The sequence below is a fragment of the Callorhinus ursinus genome, unplaced genomic scaffold, assembly GCF_003265705.2.
Source record: "Callorhinus ursinus isolate GAN/ISIS: 27379988/994484 unplaced genomic scaffold, GSC_fseal_2.0 scaffold2, whole genome shotgun sequence".
NCBI classification, from domain to species: Eukaryota; Metazoa; Chordata; class Mammalia; order Carnivora; family Otariidae; genus Callorhinus; species Callorhinus ursinus.
In genome coordinates this window covers 6,922,420-6,935,325 of record NW_027397064.1, presented here as the reverse complement: position 1 = coordinate 6,935,325, position 12,906 = coordinate 6,922,420, and the positions used below count along the sequence as shown (strand labels likewise).

Below are 12,906 nucleotides of genomic sequence, written 5' to 3'. Positions count from 1 at the left end.
ACCAGTATGTTACCTCTGAGGACAGAATAGACCGGAGGATTGTTACAAATATATCTGCTTTGAAGATGAGCTGGAAAATCTACCTGTACACATGTTAGAGCTTAGAAATGTGTTCGCTACACAAATCAGTGCTACGTACATGAGTCCTGTGTGAGATAGTCGTGATCTTGAAAATGAAACCTGGGAGCCATAAAGAAAAAGATGCACAGATTTGACTCTGTGAACATTAAATTTTTTTATATGGACAAAGAGGCCACAGTAAGAGTCAACAGACAAATGATACCCTGAGGAAAAGTTTGCATCACATAGGACCGAAGTTTAATATCCCTTATATATGAAGAGCTCCTATAAGTTGGTAATAAAAAGACGTAAGAAAAGGGTAAAGTACACACATGGGCAGTTTACAGAACAGTAAATCTTGATGACCTATAGATAAAGACAAGATGGTTAGTTTTGCCAATAGTCAGGAAAATGAAAGTAAAAACAACCATAAGATGCCTTTTTTCTCTTTACCCATTAGACTGGCAAAAACTAAGGGATAATAAAGTCCAGTGCTGGAAAAGAATGGTGGGAATGGGCCCTCCTCCATTGCTGTGGAGGGTGTAGCACAAAATCTACTCAAAAGGGAGCTGTCATTTATCAAGCACCTGCTATGTACTGTGTCCTGTGCAGCTTGATGTTGGGGTTACCTATGTGCGTAAAACATGGGTCCAGTCCTTGAAGAGCTCACAATGGGGGAGACAGAAGTATAAATATAAAAATACACTGAATCCAGTACGGCAGTGGAGGGATATACAGGAAGCACAGCAGAGTGTGTGGTGTGGTGGGGGGCCCTGTAAGTAGGGTGAGACCAATCTGTACAGTGTAAACCTCAAGGTGGCAGGAAGGGAGGGGCAGGGGGACATGATATCGAGGCCAAACCTTGAAGGGGCCTGTGTGCTGTACTAAGAAGTTAGAACTTTCCAGGTAGGCTCTAGGGAAGGTTTCCGAGGTAGGAAGAGGGATGATTTGGCCCATGTTGTAGAATTTTGGCAATGATATGATTGTTGGACTATAGTGTGAACATCAAAGACAGAGAGAGACTCTTTTGGAGATTGAGTGTCACCTAGGTCACGGACGATGTCTGAGCAAGGACAGTGGTAGTGTGTGTGGGAAAGAAGGGTTCCTATCAAAGGCAGCCTGGAGACTGAACGCTGGAGAGCAGAAGCGACAACAGTCGATGATGACTCCAGCGGTTCTAGAAGCCTGCGTGATCAGCATGACGTTAGTCAAGCAGTGAAACACAGCAGGAGTGAGCTTTGGGAGCCAATAATGAACGTGGCTTTGAACTCTTAGTTGTCACTGCCACTGGGACATGCAAATGGAGATATCGGTCATTTGGAAACATGCATCCTGGAGCTCAGGAAGATGGTAACGCTCACTCTCCTCCTTAGCCAGATTATTCTTGAGTGGGGTTGATCACGGAGTTGTACAGTGTTTGAGAACTTGCAAATGACTGTTTTTTTCTCCCCTTAAAGATACAGCCGTATGTGAATGGAGCTCTGTACAGCATCCTTTCTATTCCATCCATTCGTGAGGAAGCAAGAGCAATGGTAAGAAAATGGGCTTGAGCAGTTCGTAAGCTTCAGTCAGTGGCGCAGTTCAGAAGCTGTTAGAGCAGGGAGCTCCTAGACCGTGCTTGGCTCCGTGGCTGACACACAGTTTGCGAACTCCCTGAAATTATATGCCAGATACGCATTTGCAGTTTTCTGGGGAGAGAGTCTGTAGCTTTTATCAGATTCTAAAGCGATCCCTAACTCCTAAATCTTAAGAACTACAGTGTTAAAGGGGTGCCTGGGTGGCTCAGTCGGTTAAGCAACTGCCTTCAGCTCAGGTCATGATCCTGGAGTCCCAGGACTGAGTCCTACATCAGGCTCCCTGCTCTGACCCTTCCTCCTCTCGTGCTCGCTCTCTCTCTCTCTACTAAAAAAAAAAAAAAAAAAAAAAAAAAATTTTAAAAAGGAAGAACTACAGTGTTAGAGGGGCACTGGGATGGCTCAGTCGGTTGAGCATCTGACTCTTGATCAGCTCAGGTCCTGATCTCAGGGTCGTGAGCCCACATTGGGCTCCCTGCACTGGGTGTGGAGCCTGCTTAAGATTCTCTCTGTCCCTCTGCCCCTGCCTTCCTCATGCTCAATCTCTCTCTCTCTCTCTAACAAAAACTACAGTGTTAGAAAGTTCCCAGCAGGCTTATTTTTGGAAAGTTACATTTTTATAGACATTTTTAATGATTCATTTTAATTTGGGGCTTTGGGTAAGTCTATGCATTTCATGCAGGAAAATGGTGAAATGGAGAAAGTCCCCAATGAAATGCACCCCCAGGATTCCTCGAGGGCCTGGGGCAGCAGTGAGAACTGGTGCAGGCCAAGGGGCACCTGGGTGGCTCAGTCGTTAAGCGTCTGCCTTTGGCTCAGGTCATGATCCCAGGGTCCTGGGATCGAGCCCCGCCTCGGGCTCCCTGCTCAATGCGAAGCCTGCTTCTCCCTCTCCCACTCCCCCTACTTGTGTTCCCTCTTTCACTGTGTCTCTCTCTATCAAATAAATAAAAAATCTTAAAAAAAAAAAAAAAAAAAAAAACTGGTGCAGGCCAGACACTCTTAACCTACAGGTGCTCTGACAGCAACCATTGGGGGCAGAAATCCTGCTAATGATGATCAAACTGTCAGGTAGCTACTTTGGTTGGTAAATAATGAATTCAATATTTAGTGTGTTTACATTAGTGTTTATATTAGAAATACAAAACAAGCTTCAGGTGATTAGCATCTTTTGAGATGACAAGTGTTTCTAGATCTAATCAGCAAAAGTGCTGGAGTTTTGCCCTTTTCCCTGTAATGTGAAACCAGGTTAACAGTGGGCATATTAAATGCTATGAAGAGATTAAATATATTTCCACAGTCAAAACACAGGCCATATTCAGTTTGAGACCAATGAAACATGTTCCTCCACTTGATTTTGCTTACTTAGAAGAATTGCTAAATCTCCTAATTAGTCATCTAAAATTACATCAACAGTTATGCCAGAGATAAAAACTTAATTAAGAACCATTCTGTGTGGTCACAATATAATAATGGAACTTAATTGCCTATTGCTTTAAAAAAAAAATAAAATCTGCTATCTCAATACAGAAGAGGGAAAATAAACTTGATTAAATTCTGCATTATGGTCATTCCAGTGACAGGAATTGTCAACCAAGGCCGAAACAAGGAAGCAGACATGTAGGCTGAAGAAAAAGAAAGAACAGAGGTGATATGGATCAAGTAGCATGAAAGGCAGCATGGAGGAAGGACATCCAGGGTGAGGGGTAGAGAAGACAGGAGGGAATGGCAGCAAAGGGACAGGGACCAGGTGGAGAGGAGAGAGTCGAAGTTGTAGGATGTGAGGGTATGACCCTTAGAGATCATCCAGGCCACAGAGAAAAAATGTAGAGGAAAGGGACAGTGCCTCAGACCTGGGGGACAATACCCAGAGGTCTCACACTTATGTAGCTGGAGTCCCAGGAGAGGAGAGTATGACATTATAAGAACTCTGTTTTTGCAACTATTTGTGTGCTGGTGGAAAATGACAAAGAATACCTAAAAATTATATCAGTACTGAATGCTATTATGGCGGTCTCAAAATAATACCACCAAAGTGGAGAAAATGGTAAATGAGTGCACTGAGCCCCATTTGAACTTGGAAGAGACTGCCAAGGTCTGGGGCAGGAGAGCAGTTCAGATCAATAGGGATGCCCTCATGCCTACTCCAAAGCCTCCTGCGTCCAGGGCTGAAGCAATTGTCGGCCACGAAGCTCTTCTGTGGGATTTAAACCCCAGCCAAACATTCTGCCCTGAGCTGGAGCAGACTACTGCCCTCTTGGCACCCTCTTCCTTGATCCAAGGACTATCCACAGTTGTTCTTCCCTTCCAGACCACTCCTTCATGTTCTCCTCTGTGTGCTTACCTATCTCTGCCTACCAGTTAAATGTCACTGTTCTCAAAGATGCTGTCCTAAGCCTCTCACTATTCTGTCACCTGCAACCTTGTTTATTCCCTTGGCCTCAGCTACCAGAGCTCTCTTCTGAGCCACAAAACCCTTCCAAACACAGCAAGCACAATCTTAACCATTTATTGAGCATCTATTGTGTGCCAGCAGTTGGACTAGATGCTATTTTTTTACATATGAGTTATAAACAGTGAAATGCATAGGCCTTATATACGCAGTTCAATGCATTTGACAAACGTACATCTATATAACCAATACCCAATTTACATTCTTTATCTTTTAAAAATTCCATGTTAACTAGAGTTGCCATCTTTATTTTATAGTTGAGGACACAGGCTGAGAGGAACTAAGCAACTTGACCAAGGTCACACAGTTAATTCATGAGGGAGCTCAGATACAATCCAGTCTTAACCTTCTAGAAGGTAATGCTCTGCTCTAGACGATGGGAATTCACCGTGTTCAAAGCTGCACACTTGGCACTGCTTTGATTCAGTTAGAGCTATTGATTCCAAACAGGCCTACGTTTAAAGAGGGAAATATTGGCTCATTTCACTGAGAAGTCCAGGCATAAGCTTCAGGCAGAGCTTGATCAGAGTTCACTGTTAGTAGATCCGTGTCTCTCTGCTTCTTCTGTTTTGGGTTCATGATGAGAAACACTTTCCCCTTGTAGTGGCAAGAAGCCTCACCAGCTCCAGCCACAAATCCTCATTCACATCCCTCAAGGAAAGAGGAGGGAGGGGAGACAGACAATGTGCTCGAGTCAGTGTCTTACCTCGACGTTTCCCTGCAACTCTCGTAGTCAATATTGAAAATTCTGACGCCAGCGTTTTATGATGAAGTAAATAATGTACAGTGTGGTGACTTTGTAATTATTTTGAGAGAAAAAGAATGATAGCTGTTTAAAAAGAGGTGCTGCTTGTTCATTTACTTCTCTACACATATGGTTTTACTCTTCATTTTGTGCCTAAAATCCAGAAGTTAGAGTATAAAGAAATGATAAAAAAGAAACCACCTCCCAAAACAACATGCTGCCCAAACTAAAGGGAATACTTACCCAGTAAAATTTTACAGTTTTTTTTTCACTTGTTATGAGAGTGTAGTTGACATACAGTGTTATCTTAGTTTCAGGTGTACAATATAGTAATTCAGCAATTCCGTATGTTACCCAGTGCTCATCACGAGAAGTGCGGTCACCATCTGTCACCATACAACATTATTACAACGTTATTGACTATATTCCCAATGCTGTACTTCCTTTTTTTTTTAATCTCTGTGACTCCTCACTTACTCTCTAACTGGAAGTTTGTATCTCCTAATCCCCTTCAGCTACTTCACGCCTCCCTCCACCCACCTCCTTCTGGCAACCCCCAGTTTCCTGTACAATAGGTTTTCTTGTTGGCTAAATGTTTTATAATTTGGTCGGATAGTCAACCAAGAGGAAAATAATTCCACTGTGAATTGTAAAAAGAACAAAAAGAATGTTTAGTACTGAGCAGAGGAATTTTTACTGTGTATATCCCTCCCCCCCAAATAAAGGGTTTGGTTTTTTTTTGATTAGGTGAAACTATTCCGTTGAAAACTAGTTTCACCCCGTTTAAAAAAAAAAAAAAACCTGAAATATTAACTGTTACTCTCTCCAATGCCCCTAGGGAATGGAGGACATCCTTCGCTGCTTCATCAAAGAAGGCAATGCTGAGATGGTCCGCCAGATTGAATTCATCATCAAGCAGCTTAATTCAGGTCCGTTCAGTGCAAGAATCTGTGATCTTTTGCATCTTTCACATGGGCTAGAAAAATGTGTGAGCTTTCTTAGAAGGCTTGTTGTGTCTTGAAATTCATTCAAGAGGCTTTAAGGGAGGTTGGGGAGACCCAAGTGAACCCACCAACAAAAGTTTGACCAGGTAGTCAAAGCCAGTGTGTCCCAAGACCAGCGATCTCTCATCACACTTCAGGCTTATAGTCAAGAAAAAGAATTCAAAAGCAATCACAAACACCCTGCTCTAACCTTACATTCTCTTTATGTGGGCTTTCCCCTCCTAATTCTTCCCCCACCTCATAAGGCTTCCCTGGGGTCCCGATAAGGAAAACAAAGGCCACTCTCCCCAGGACTGCTACAGAAAACATCATTCTCCCGCATGTGTTCATTCTTTCAAGAAAAATTTATATTGCCTACTGGCTCCACGGGAGGATATGATCCTCTTTCTCTCTGGCTTTCTCCATTACTGTGACAACCTACATCCCATAATAAGCAGGAAAGGAAGGTGCAGGAAGCTTTGGATGGAACCAGGATGGAGGGGAAACGCTAGCTCTTTCTGTGGACCCCTGACACCTTGATCCTGACTCATAGACCTGTCAGAGGCACCTGGCCCTGCCAGCCTCCAGGGCCAAGTTTGTCGTGTATGTCTTTCTATATGCCCTTCCCATCACAGAAAGTCCATGTGCACAGATCCTGCCCTGCCCATGAGCGAAGGTGAAAAACAAATCTCCTGATCGCTACTCCCAAGTCAGTAGCTTGAGCAAGGTAGCTGCCAGAAGCCATTCACTGGAAGAAGCCCATAGGTGGCTCTTCTAGCTCACGGTTCACAGCCTGGGCTGCACGTGGCAGTCACCTGAGGAGTTTTTTAAATCCGCAAGGCAGCATCCCATGCTGGTGAAATCAGAATCTCCGGGGGGACCCCAGGTGTGAATAATGTTTAAAGCTCCTGGGTGATCCCCATGGGCAGCCAAGATGGTGTATCCCTGCCGCTGACGTGCACACAAATGGAGAGGCAGAAAGAGGCCTTAGAGGCTCCTGATCAACAGGAAGCAAGCAGCTGGGAGAGCAGCCAGTGAGGTGTGAGACCTCATCTCTCTTAGGGCCCGTTTCCATGGGAACATCCTCCTCCTTGGCTCCTACAGAGCAAATATGATTCATCCCAAATTCAGGTGAGCAAGGAATAGAATTTGATTTTTTGCAACAGCTTCATTTCTTTTTTTTTTTTAAGTTTTATTTAATTATTTGAGAGAGCTTGCGCGCACACGAGTGGAGAGAGGGGCAGAAGGAGAGGGAGAGAGAGAATCCTCAAGCAGACTCCCCGCTGGGCACAGAGCCTGACACGGGGCTCGATCCCAGGACCCCGGGATCACGACCTGAGCCAAAATCAAGAGTCAGACATTTAACCGACTGAGCCACCCAGGTCCCCTGCAACAGCTTCATTTCTTTCTTTCTTTCTTTCTTTCTTTTTTTTTTTAGATTTTATTTGTTTATTTGAGAGAGAGAGCATGTGCAAGAGAGAGCATGAGCAGAGAGGAGGGGTGGAGGGAGAGGGAGAAGCAGACTCCCCGCTGAGCCAGGACCCTGGGATCATGACCTGAGCCAAAGGCAGACACTATTTTTTTTTTTTAAAGATTTTATTTATTTATTTGACAGAGAGGGACACAGTGAGAGAGGGGAACACAAGCAGGGGGAGTGGGAGAGGGAGAAGCAGACTCCCTGCTGAGCCAGGACCCTGAGATCATGACCTGAGCCAAAGGCAGATGCTTTTTTTTTTTTAAAGATTTTATTTATTTGACAGAGAGGGACACAGCGAGAGAGGGAACACAAGCAGGGGGAGTGGGAGAGGGAGAAGCAGGCTTCCCGCCGAGCAGGGAGCCCGATGTGGGGCTTGAATCCAGGACCCTAGGATCATGACCTGAGCCGAAGGCAGACACTTAACGACTGAGCCACCCAGGCGCCCTGCAACAGCTTCACTTCTGACTTCGAGCCCCAATTCTGCTGGGCAGGCATATTTACAAAATAACGCTAAATAAAACCTTAACTTCAGTCAGGGCTGAGCTTGCTCCCTAACCTTCTTTGGGTAGGCAACAGTTTAGAAAGCGGGGGAAGGCTGGGAGCATTGGTCCCTTTCTGCTCCATGCTCATCAGCCATGCTGAGACCTCCGTCCCAGGCCAGGGGTCCTATGCAGCCTCAAGGTCACATCTAGCTGCGAATCTTCTTCAAGCCTCACTCTGTGTTTCAGTCTGTCGAGACATAGCCACCTCCATTTCTTTGTCAGTCTTCCCTCCTTCCTGGCAGCCAAGGCACAGGGGGAGGTCCGCCTTGCTCTCTGGCCAAAACCATCTCTTTCTCTTACGTAAATCTGGCCCTCAAGCCAGCATGCTGACAAATGTGAAGAGGGAGGGTCAGTTGACATTTCCGTGAGAGATGTGCTTTGCCAAGAAGTTATCATGGGCGCAGCTCATGCTTTATGTCCAGGAAAGGCCTGAGATACACCTGCCTTTCTCGGTAAGTTCCAGTTTAAAGAAAGAGTGTGAGAAGTATTTCTTTTTTGATCTCAAGCACTTAAGTTATTCTGTATCCATGGGACAGTGGCAGGTCCCCAGAGACTATTACCTAGGAGTCTGCTACTGTGAACCAAAATTAGAAAGTCACTGAACATTTGGATGGAGGACCAGACATACACACACAAATACCTTAGGATATGTGTCATGAGCATGGAGTCAGGCTGGATGAATGTACCAGCATGGTGATGAAAGCCAGAGAGGGCAGAGCTGGAGTTCCCACCCAGTCCAGGCCTCATCCTCAAGTGGACGGTAACAGGAAAGTATGAATTAGTAGCAGTTTTCTAGTTTAAGATACGTGAAATGGCATTGCCACGATCTTTATTTTTTGACTTTCTTATTTTACTTTAGTATATACTTAAGACATGTAAATGGGTTTTCATACATTCAAGCCCGTCTCCATTCTCTAGCACTACTTATCTTAGAAAGTTTTAAGGTTTCCAAATACAAAAATTCTAGCTATTTTGGGAACCTCTCCCCACAGGCGAGGAAGGACTGCTCTGGGGAAGCTTACGGGAATGCTGGTGACCTGGCAAGTGGAGATGACTGCCAACAGCAACAGCAGGGACGTTTGTCCGTCATACCAGCCCTCAGCGGGGGGACTGGCCCATACTTGCTGGGGACTGTGGAGAGGACAGGAGCAGGGCAGAGCCAGCCGAGCCGGCTGGGTCCTCAGGAAAACACGGAAACTGGCAGCTCCAGCACCACACGCTGGCAGTTACCGGAGTGAGGGCAGCTGCTTGTGCCAGGGCCCAGCGAACAGAACAGCGTGGGAAACTGGGCTGATGCCCCCGTCATGCCCTAGAGCAAGAGCTGAGGTTGATAAGGTACTTTAGTTCTCAGGACTGGATTGTTCTGGAAAGAGGAGGCCTCTGAGCCAACAGGCTCAGGGGAGGGAGTATGGCTGGACCAGCCATGACCTCACAAAATGTCAAAGATTCTTTTTTAAAAGTGGCAGAGGGCATTTCCGTTATTTGAAAAAGAAATGTTTACAATTGATGAATATAACAGCAATTCCATTTTGAAAACCACTTGCTTGATGGGCATTTACTGCAGGTAGAATGGAGTCATGCTCCTCATGCGCTGGGAGGGAGTAGAAGTTAGGTAATGCAGCATCAGCTCAGAGGCAGAATGACATAATTTCCCCCTGTCTGCAAAGTAGTTTTCTTGACAGTGGTGGGGCCATGATGGGCATGGAGGCGTGCAAGCCCCACTGAGGTGAGGACAGAAGTCTGTGTCCTGCTGTCCTTGGTCCAGCCGAGTCTGTGGAGTCCTTCCCTTCGAAATGAGGCTCATGTTGAGGACGATGGGTGTCCTGGGGTTTCTGCATATTCCCTTCTGTGAAATGGTTTGGGGGTTAAGTTTGGGTGAATCTGCCACCTTTCTACGTGTGCTGAGCAATCTCTTCAAGAATTGCCTTTCGAGGGGCGCCTGGGTGGCTCAGTCGTTAAGCGTCTGCCTTCGGCTCAGGTCATGATCCCGGGGTCCTGGGACTGAGCCCCGCATCGGGCTCCCTGCTCGGAGGGAGGCCTGCTTCTCCCTCTCCCACTCCCCCTGCTTGTGTTCCCTCTCTCGCTGTGTCTGTCAAAAAAATAAATAAAATCTTAAAAAAAAAAAAAGAATTGCCTTTCACTCTTTCCTCCTGCTTCCTATTTGACATCCTACCCTCTTCTCTCAGGCTTCCGTTACTTACATGTCATCTGTTCAAGAAATGAGAGATCATAAGGAAGACACATAAGGAATAAAGGGATGAGTAAGCCCAGTGCTTCGTTCCCCAGGCACTCACAATTCCCAGATAGTGCGTAGCCATTCATACATTAGGAAACACTGGTCATCCAAAAGTGGCAAGCACTATCAGAGTACTGTCTACTATAGTGCTGTCTAGTACTATACCACAGTACTGTCTAGTACTACCGTCTACCACAGCGCTGTCTGGTACTGCCATCTACCACAGTGCTGTCTACTGTTACTATCTACTACAGTGCTGACTAGTACTATACTACAGTACTGGCTAGTACTACTATCTCATACCATGCCATCTAGTACTATACTACAGTACTCTCTAGTACTACTGTCTACTACCATGCCATCTAGTACTGTACTACAGTACTGTCTAGTACTACTATCTACTACAGTATTGTCTAGCACTACTATCTACTACCGTGCCGTCTAGTACTATACTACAGTACTGTCTAGTACTACTGTCTGCTACAGTACCATTTAGTACTATACTACAGTACTGTCTAACACTGCTATCTACCACAGTACTAATACTGCTGTCTACTGCAGTGCTGTCTAGTACTACTATCTACTACCCTGCTGTCTAGTACTATACTACAGTACTGTGTAGCACTACTATCTACTACAGTACTAATACTGCTGTCTACCGCAGTGTTGCCTAGTACTACTATCTACTACCATCCCGTCTAGTACTATACTACAGTACTGTCTAGTACTACTGTCTACTGCAGTACCATCTAGGACTATAGTACTCTCTAGCACTACTATACTACAGTACCTATACTGCTGTCTACCGCAGTACTGTCTAGTACTACTGTCTACTACCATGCCATCTAGTACCGTACTACCGTACTGTCTAGTACTACTGTCTGCTACAGTACCATCTAGTACTATACTATAGTACTGTCTAGTACCGCTATCTACCCCAGTGTTGTCTAGTACTACTATCTATTACCTTGCCGTCTAGTACTATACTATAGTACTGTCTAGTACTATGCTAGTACAGTGCTGTCTAGAGAAAATGCTGAGTGTGTTCAGCAGAGCAAGAGAGATGACTACTCAGTGAGGGATCAGGGAAGTCTTCGTGGAGGAGAAAGTAACCAAACGTCTATGTCATACCTGCTTTGTACCTGACCCTGGGCCAGGTGGTGTAGTTCTGATGTGTTATAAAATCCCCCCAATCACCCTAGGAAGTAGGTGTTCTGATACCCATTTCACTGATGAAGAAACAGGGGCTCATTCTTTCTCTGATTCCAATGTGCTGTTATCCCCTTTATAAGCGCTTTTACAATCTAGCAGTGAACCACGAGAGCCTTCGGGAACCCTACTGCCATGGCCACTATTCCGGCCTCTGTGGAAAAATCATGGGATTTAGAAATAGACTCGAGTCAAATCTCAACTCTGTCACCTGTGGGAATGTGACCGTAAACAAGTCCCTTATCCTCTCTATGCCTCTGTTTGCTCTTTGCTATAGAATGGGAATGAGAGTCAACAAAATCTTTGTAAGGAGTAAACAGCACACGCGACAGTACCCAGCACGGTGCCTAGGTGCCTAGTGATACTCGTTCACTTCCTTTCCTCTAAATTCCTCTCAGATTATATGCTGGCTTTCAACTTTTCTCATGCCCACTACCGGTGCGTTCTGGTACAAACGGGGAGAGAGATTTAAGTTGCTTGGGATGATCTGAGTCGGTGGCTGCATGGGCACCAGAAACCCGATTGTTCTGGTGCCACCTCATTCTTGTCTCTGCAGCAGCTGAAGGGTTCTGTTGGCCAAGGCTCCCCACTGTGTTCGCAGTTATTCATTCGTTTATTTTTTCTTTATATAGAAGAGCTACTGGATGGTGTTCTTGAATCTGACGACGATGAAGATGAAGATGATGAAGTAAGTTGGAGGCTCTTGACGCCACGTAAAAAACTTGGGCCAAACTATTGAGTCTCTTCCTTGCCTTGAAGAGTTAGTCCAGAAATGGAGATTTCGATCCCTGCTGCCTTATTTCTCACAGTTCTGGGGGTTGGTTAGAGCTCGGCTGGGTGGGTGTCTGCTGGTCTTACGTGGAATGTCGTGTGGCTCCTTTCCATGTCCACGCTAGCCTCGTGTGCTCCACGGCCTCTAATCACTCAGCGGTCTCGCCTGCACTTCCGTCCCAGTTGGCGGCAAAACTTCCAGCCCTCTCCACACTCAACAGCATCAGAGCATCACTCCTGCTGGGTTCTGCTCAGGGCATGGCGCTGGGGGGCAGCAGCCAGACTCCACCAACAGGAGGGTTCGAGGTGGGAGCACTTGTGGGTGGCCACACCTTTGGTGGGCTTGCCTCAGCCAGCACACAGATGCCACACTCCACAGCACTTGGATTTCACGGGAAGTTCAAAGACAACAGTTCTTCAACATGAATCTTTTGCTTTGAAGGGGCATGAGCCTCCCCTGGTCTTCCTCGTGGTTGGGAACATTGGGCACAGAGGCTCACTGCGAGAATCTCTCGCGTGAGAGGCTTGGTTCACTTGGCTCCTTTAATTGCATTGTTTTCATGTGGGTTTCCTCCGCTGTGAAAAATCTGCTTACCTGGTTTTTTAAAGCCCGACGGTTCAGAACTAATGTGAGTGAGTCTCATGAAATGGTATAGAGAATGGTGACTCATGCACTATAGATGGATCTCTCAGATGACAAGCTTTTTCCTTGTTTTTCCTTCAGAGCTAGAGAAAACGTACACATCACCCTCTCCAGTTCTCTGTAGTAATAATTGGTTTGCATTCCTTCTCTCTTGTGGGGAGCAGTTACTCCTGAAGTGAATGTGGGGGATATGTTTCTACTTGGAGCTGTGGTC

General features: G+C 45.8%; 1 protein-coding gene across 4 annotated transcripts in view; it reads left to right on the top strand.

Moving 5' to 3' along the window:
* Window positions 1-12,906, top strand: part of ARMC9 (armadillo repeat containing 9) — a 141,910-nt gene that overhangs the window by 58,382 nt on the left and 70,622 nt on the right. For all 4 annotated transcript variants that reach the window (XM_073877346.1, XM_025889757.2, XM_025889785.2 and 1 more), the window contains exons 16-18: window positions 1,518-1,592; window positions 5,670-5,760; window positions 11,911-11,966. In XM_073877346.1, coding sequence (XP_073733447.1) covers window positions 1,518-1,592; window positions 5,670-5,760; window positions 11,911-11,966 — 222 coding nt within the window. The remainder of the gene's footprint in view (window positions 1-1,517; window positions 1,593-5,669; window positions 5,761-11,910; window positions 11,967-12,906) is intronic.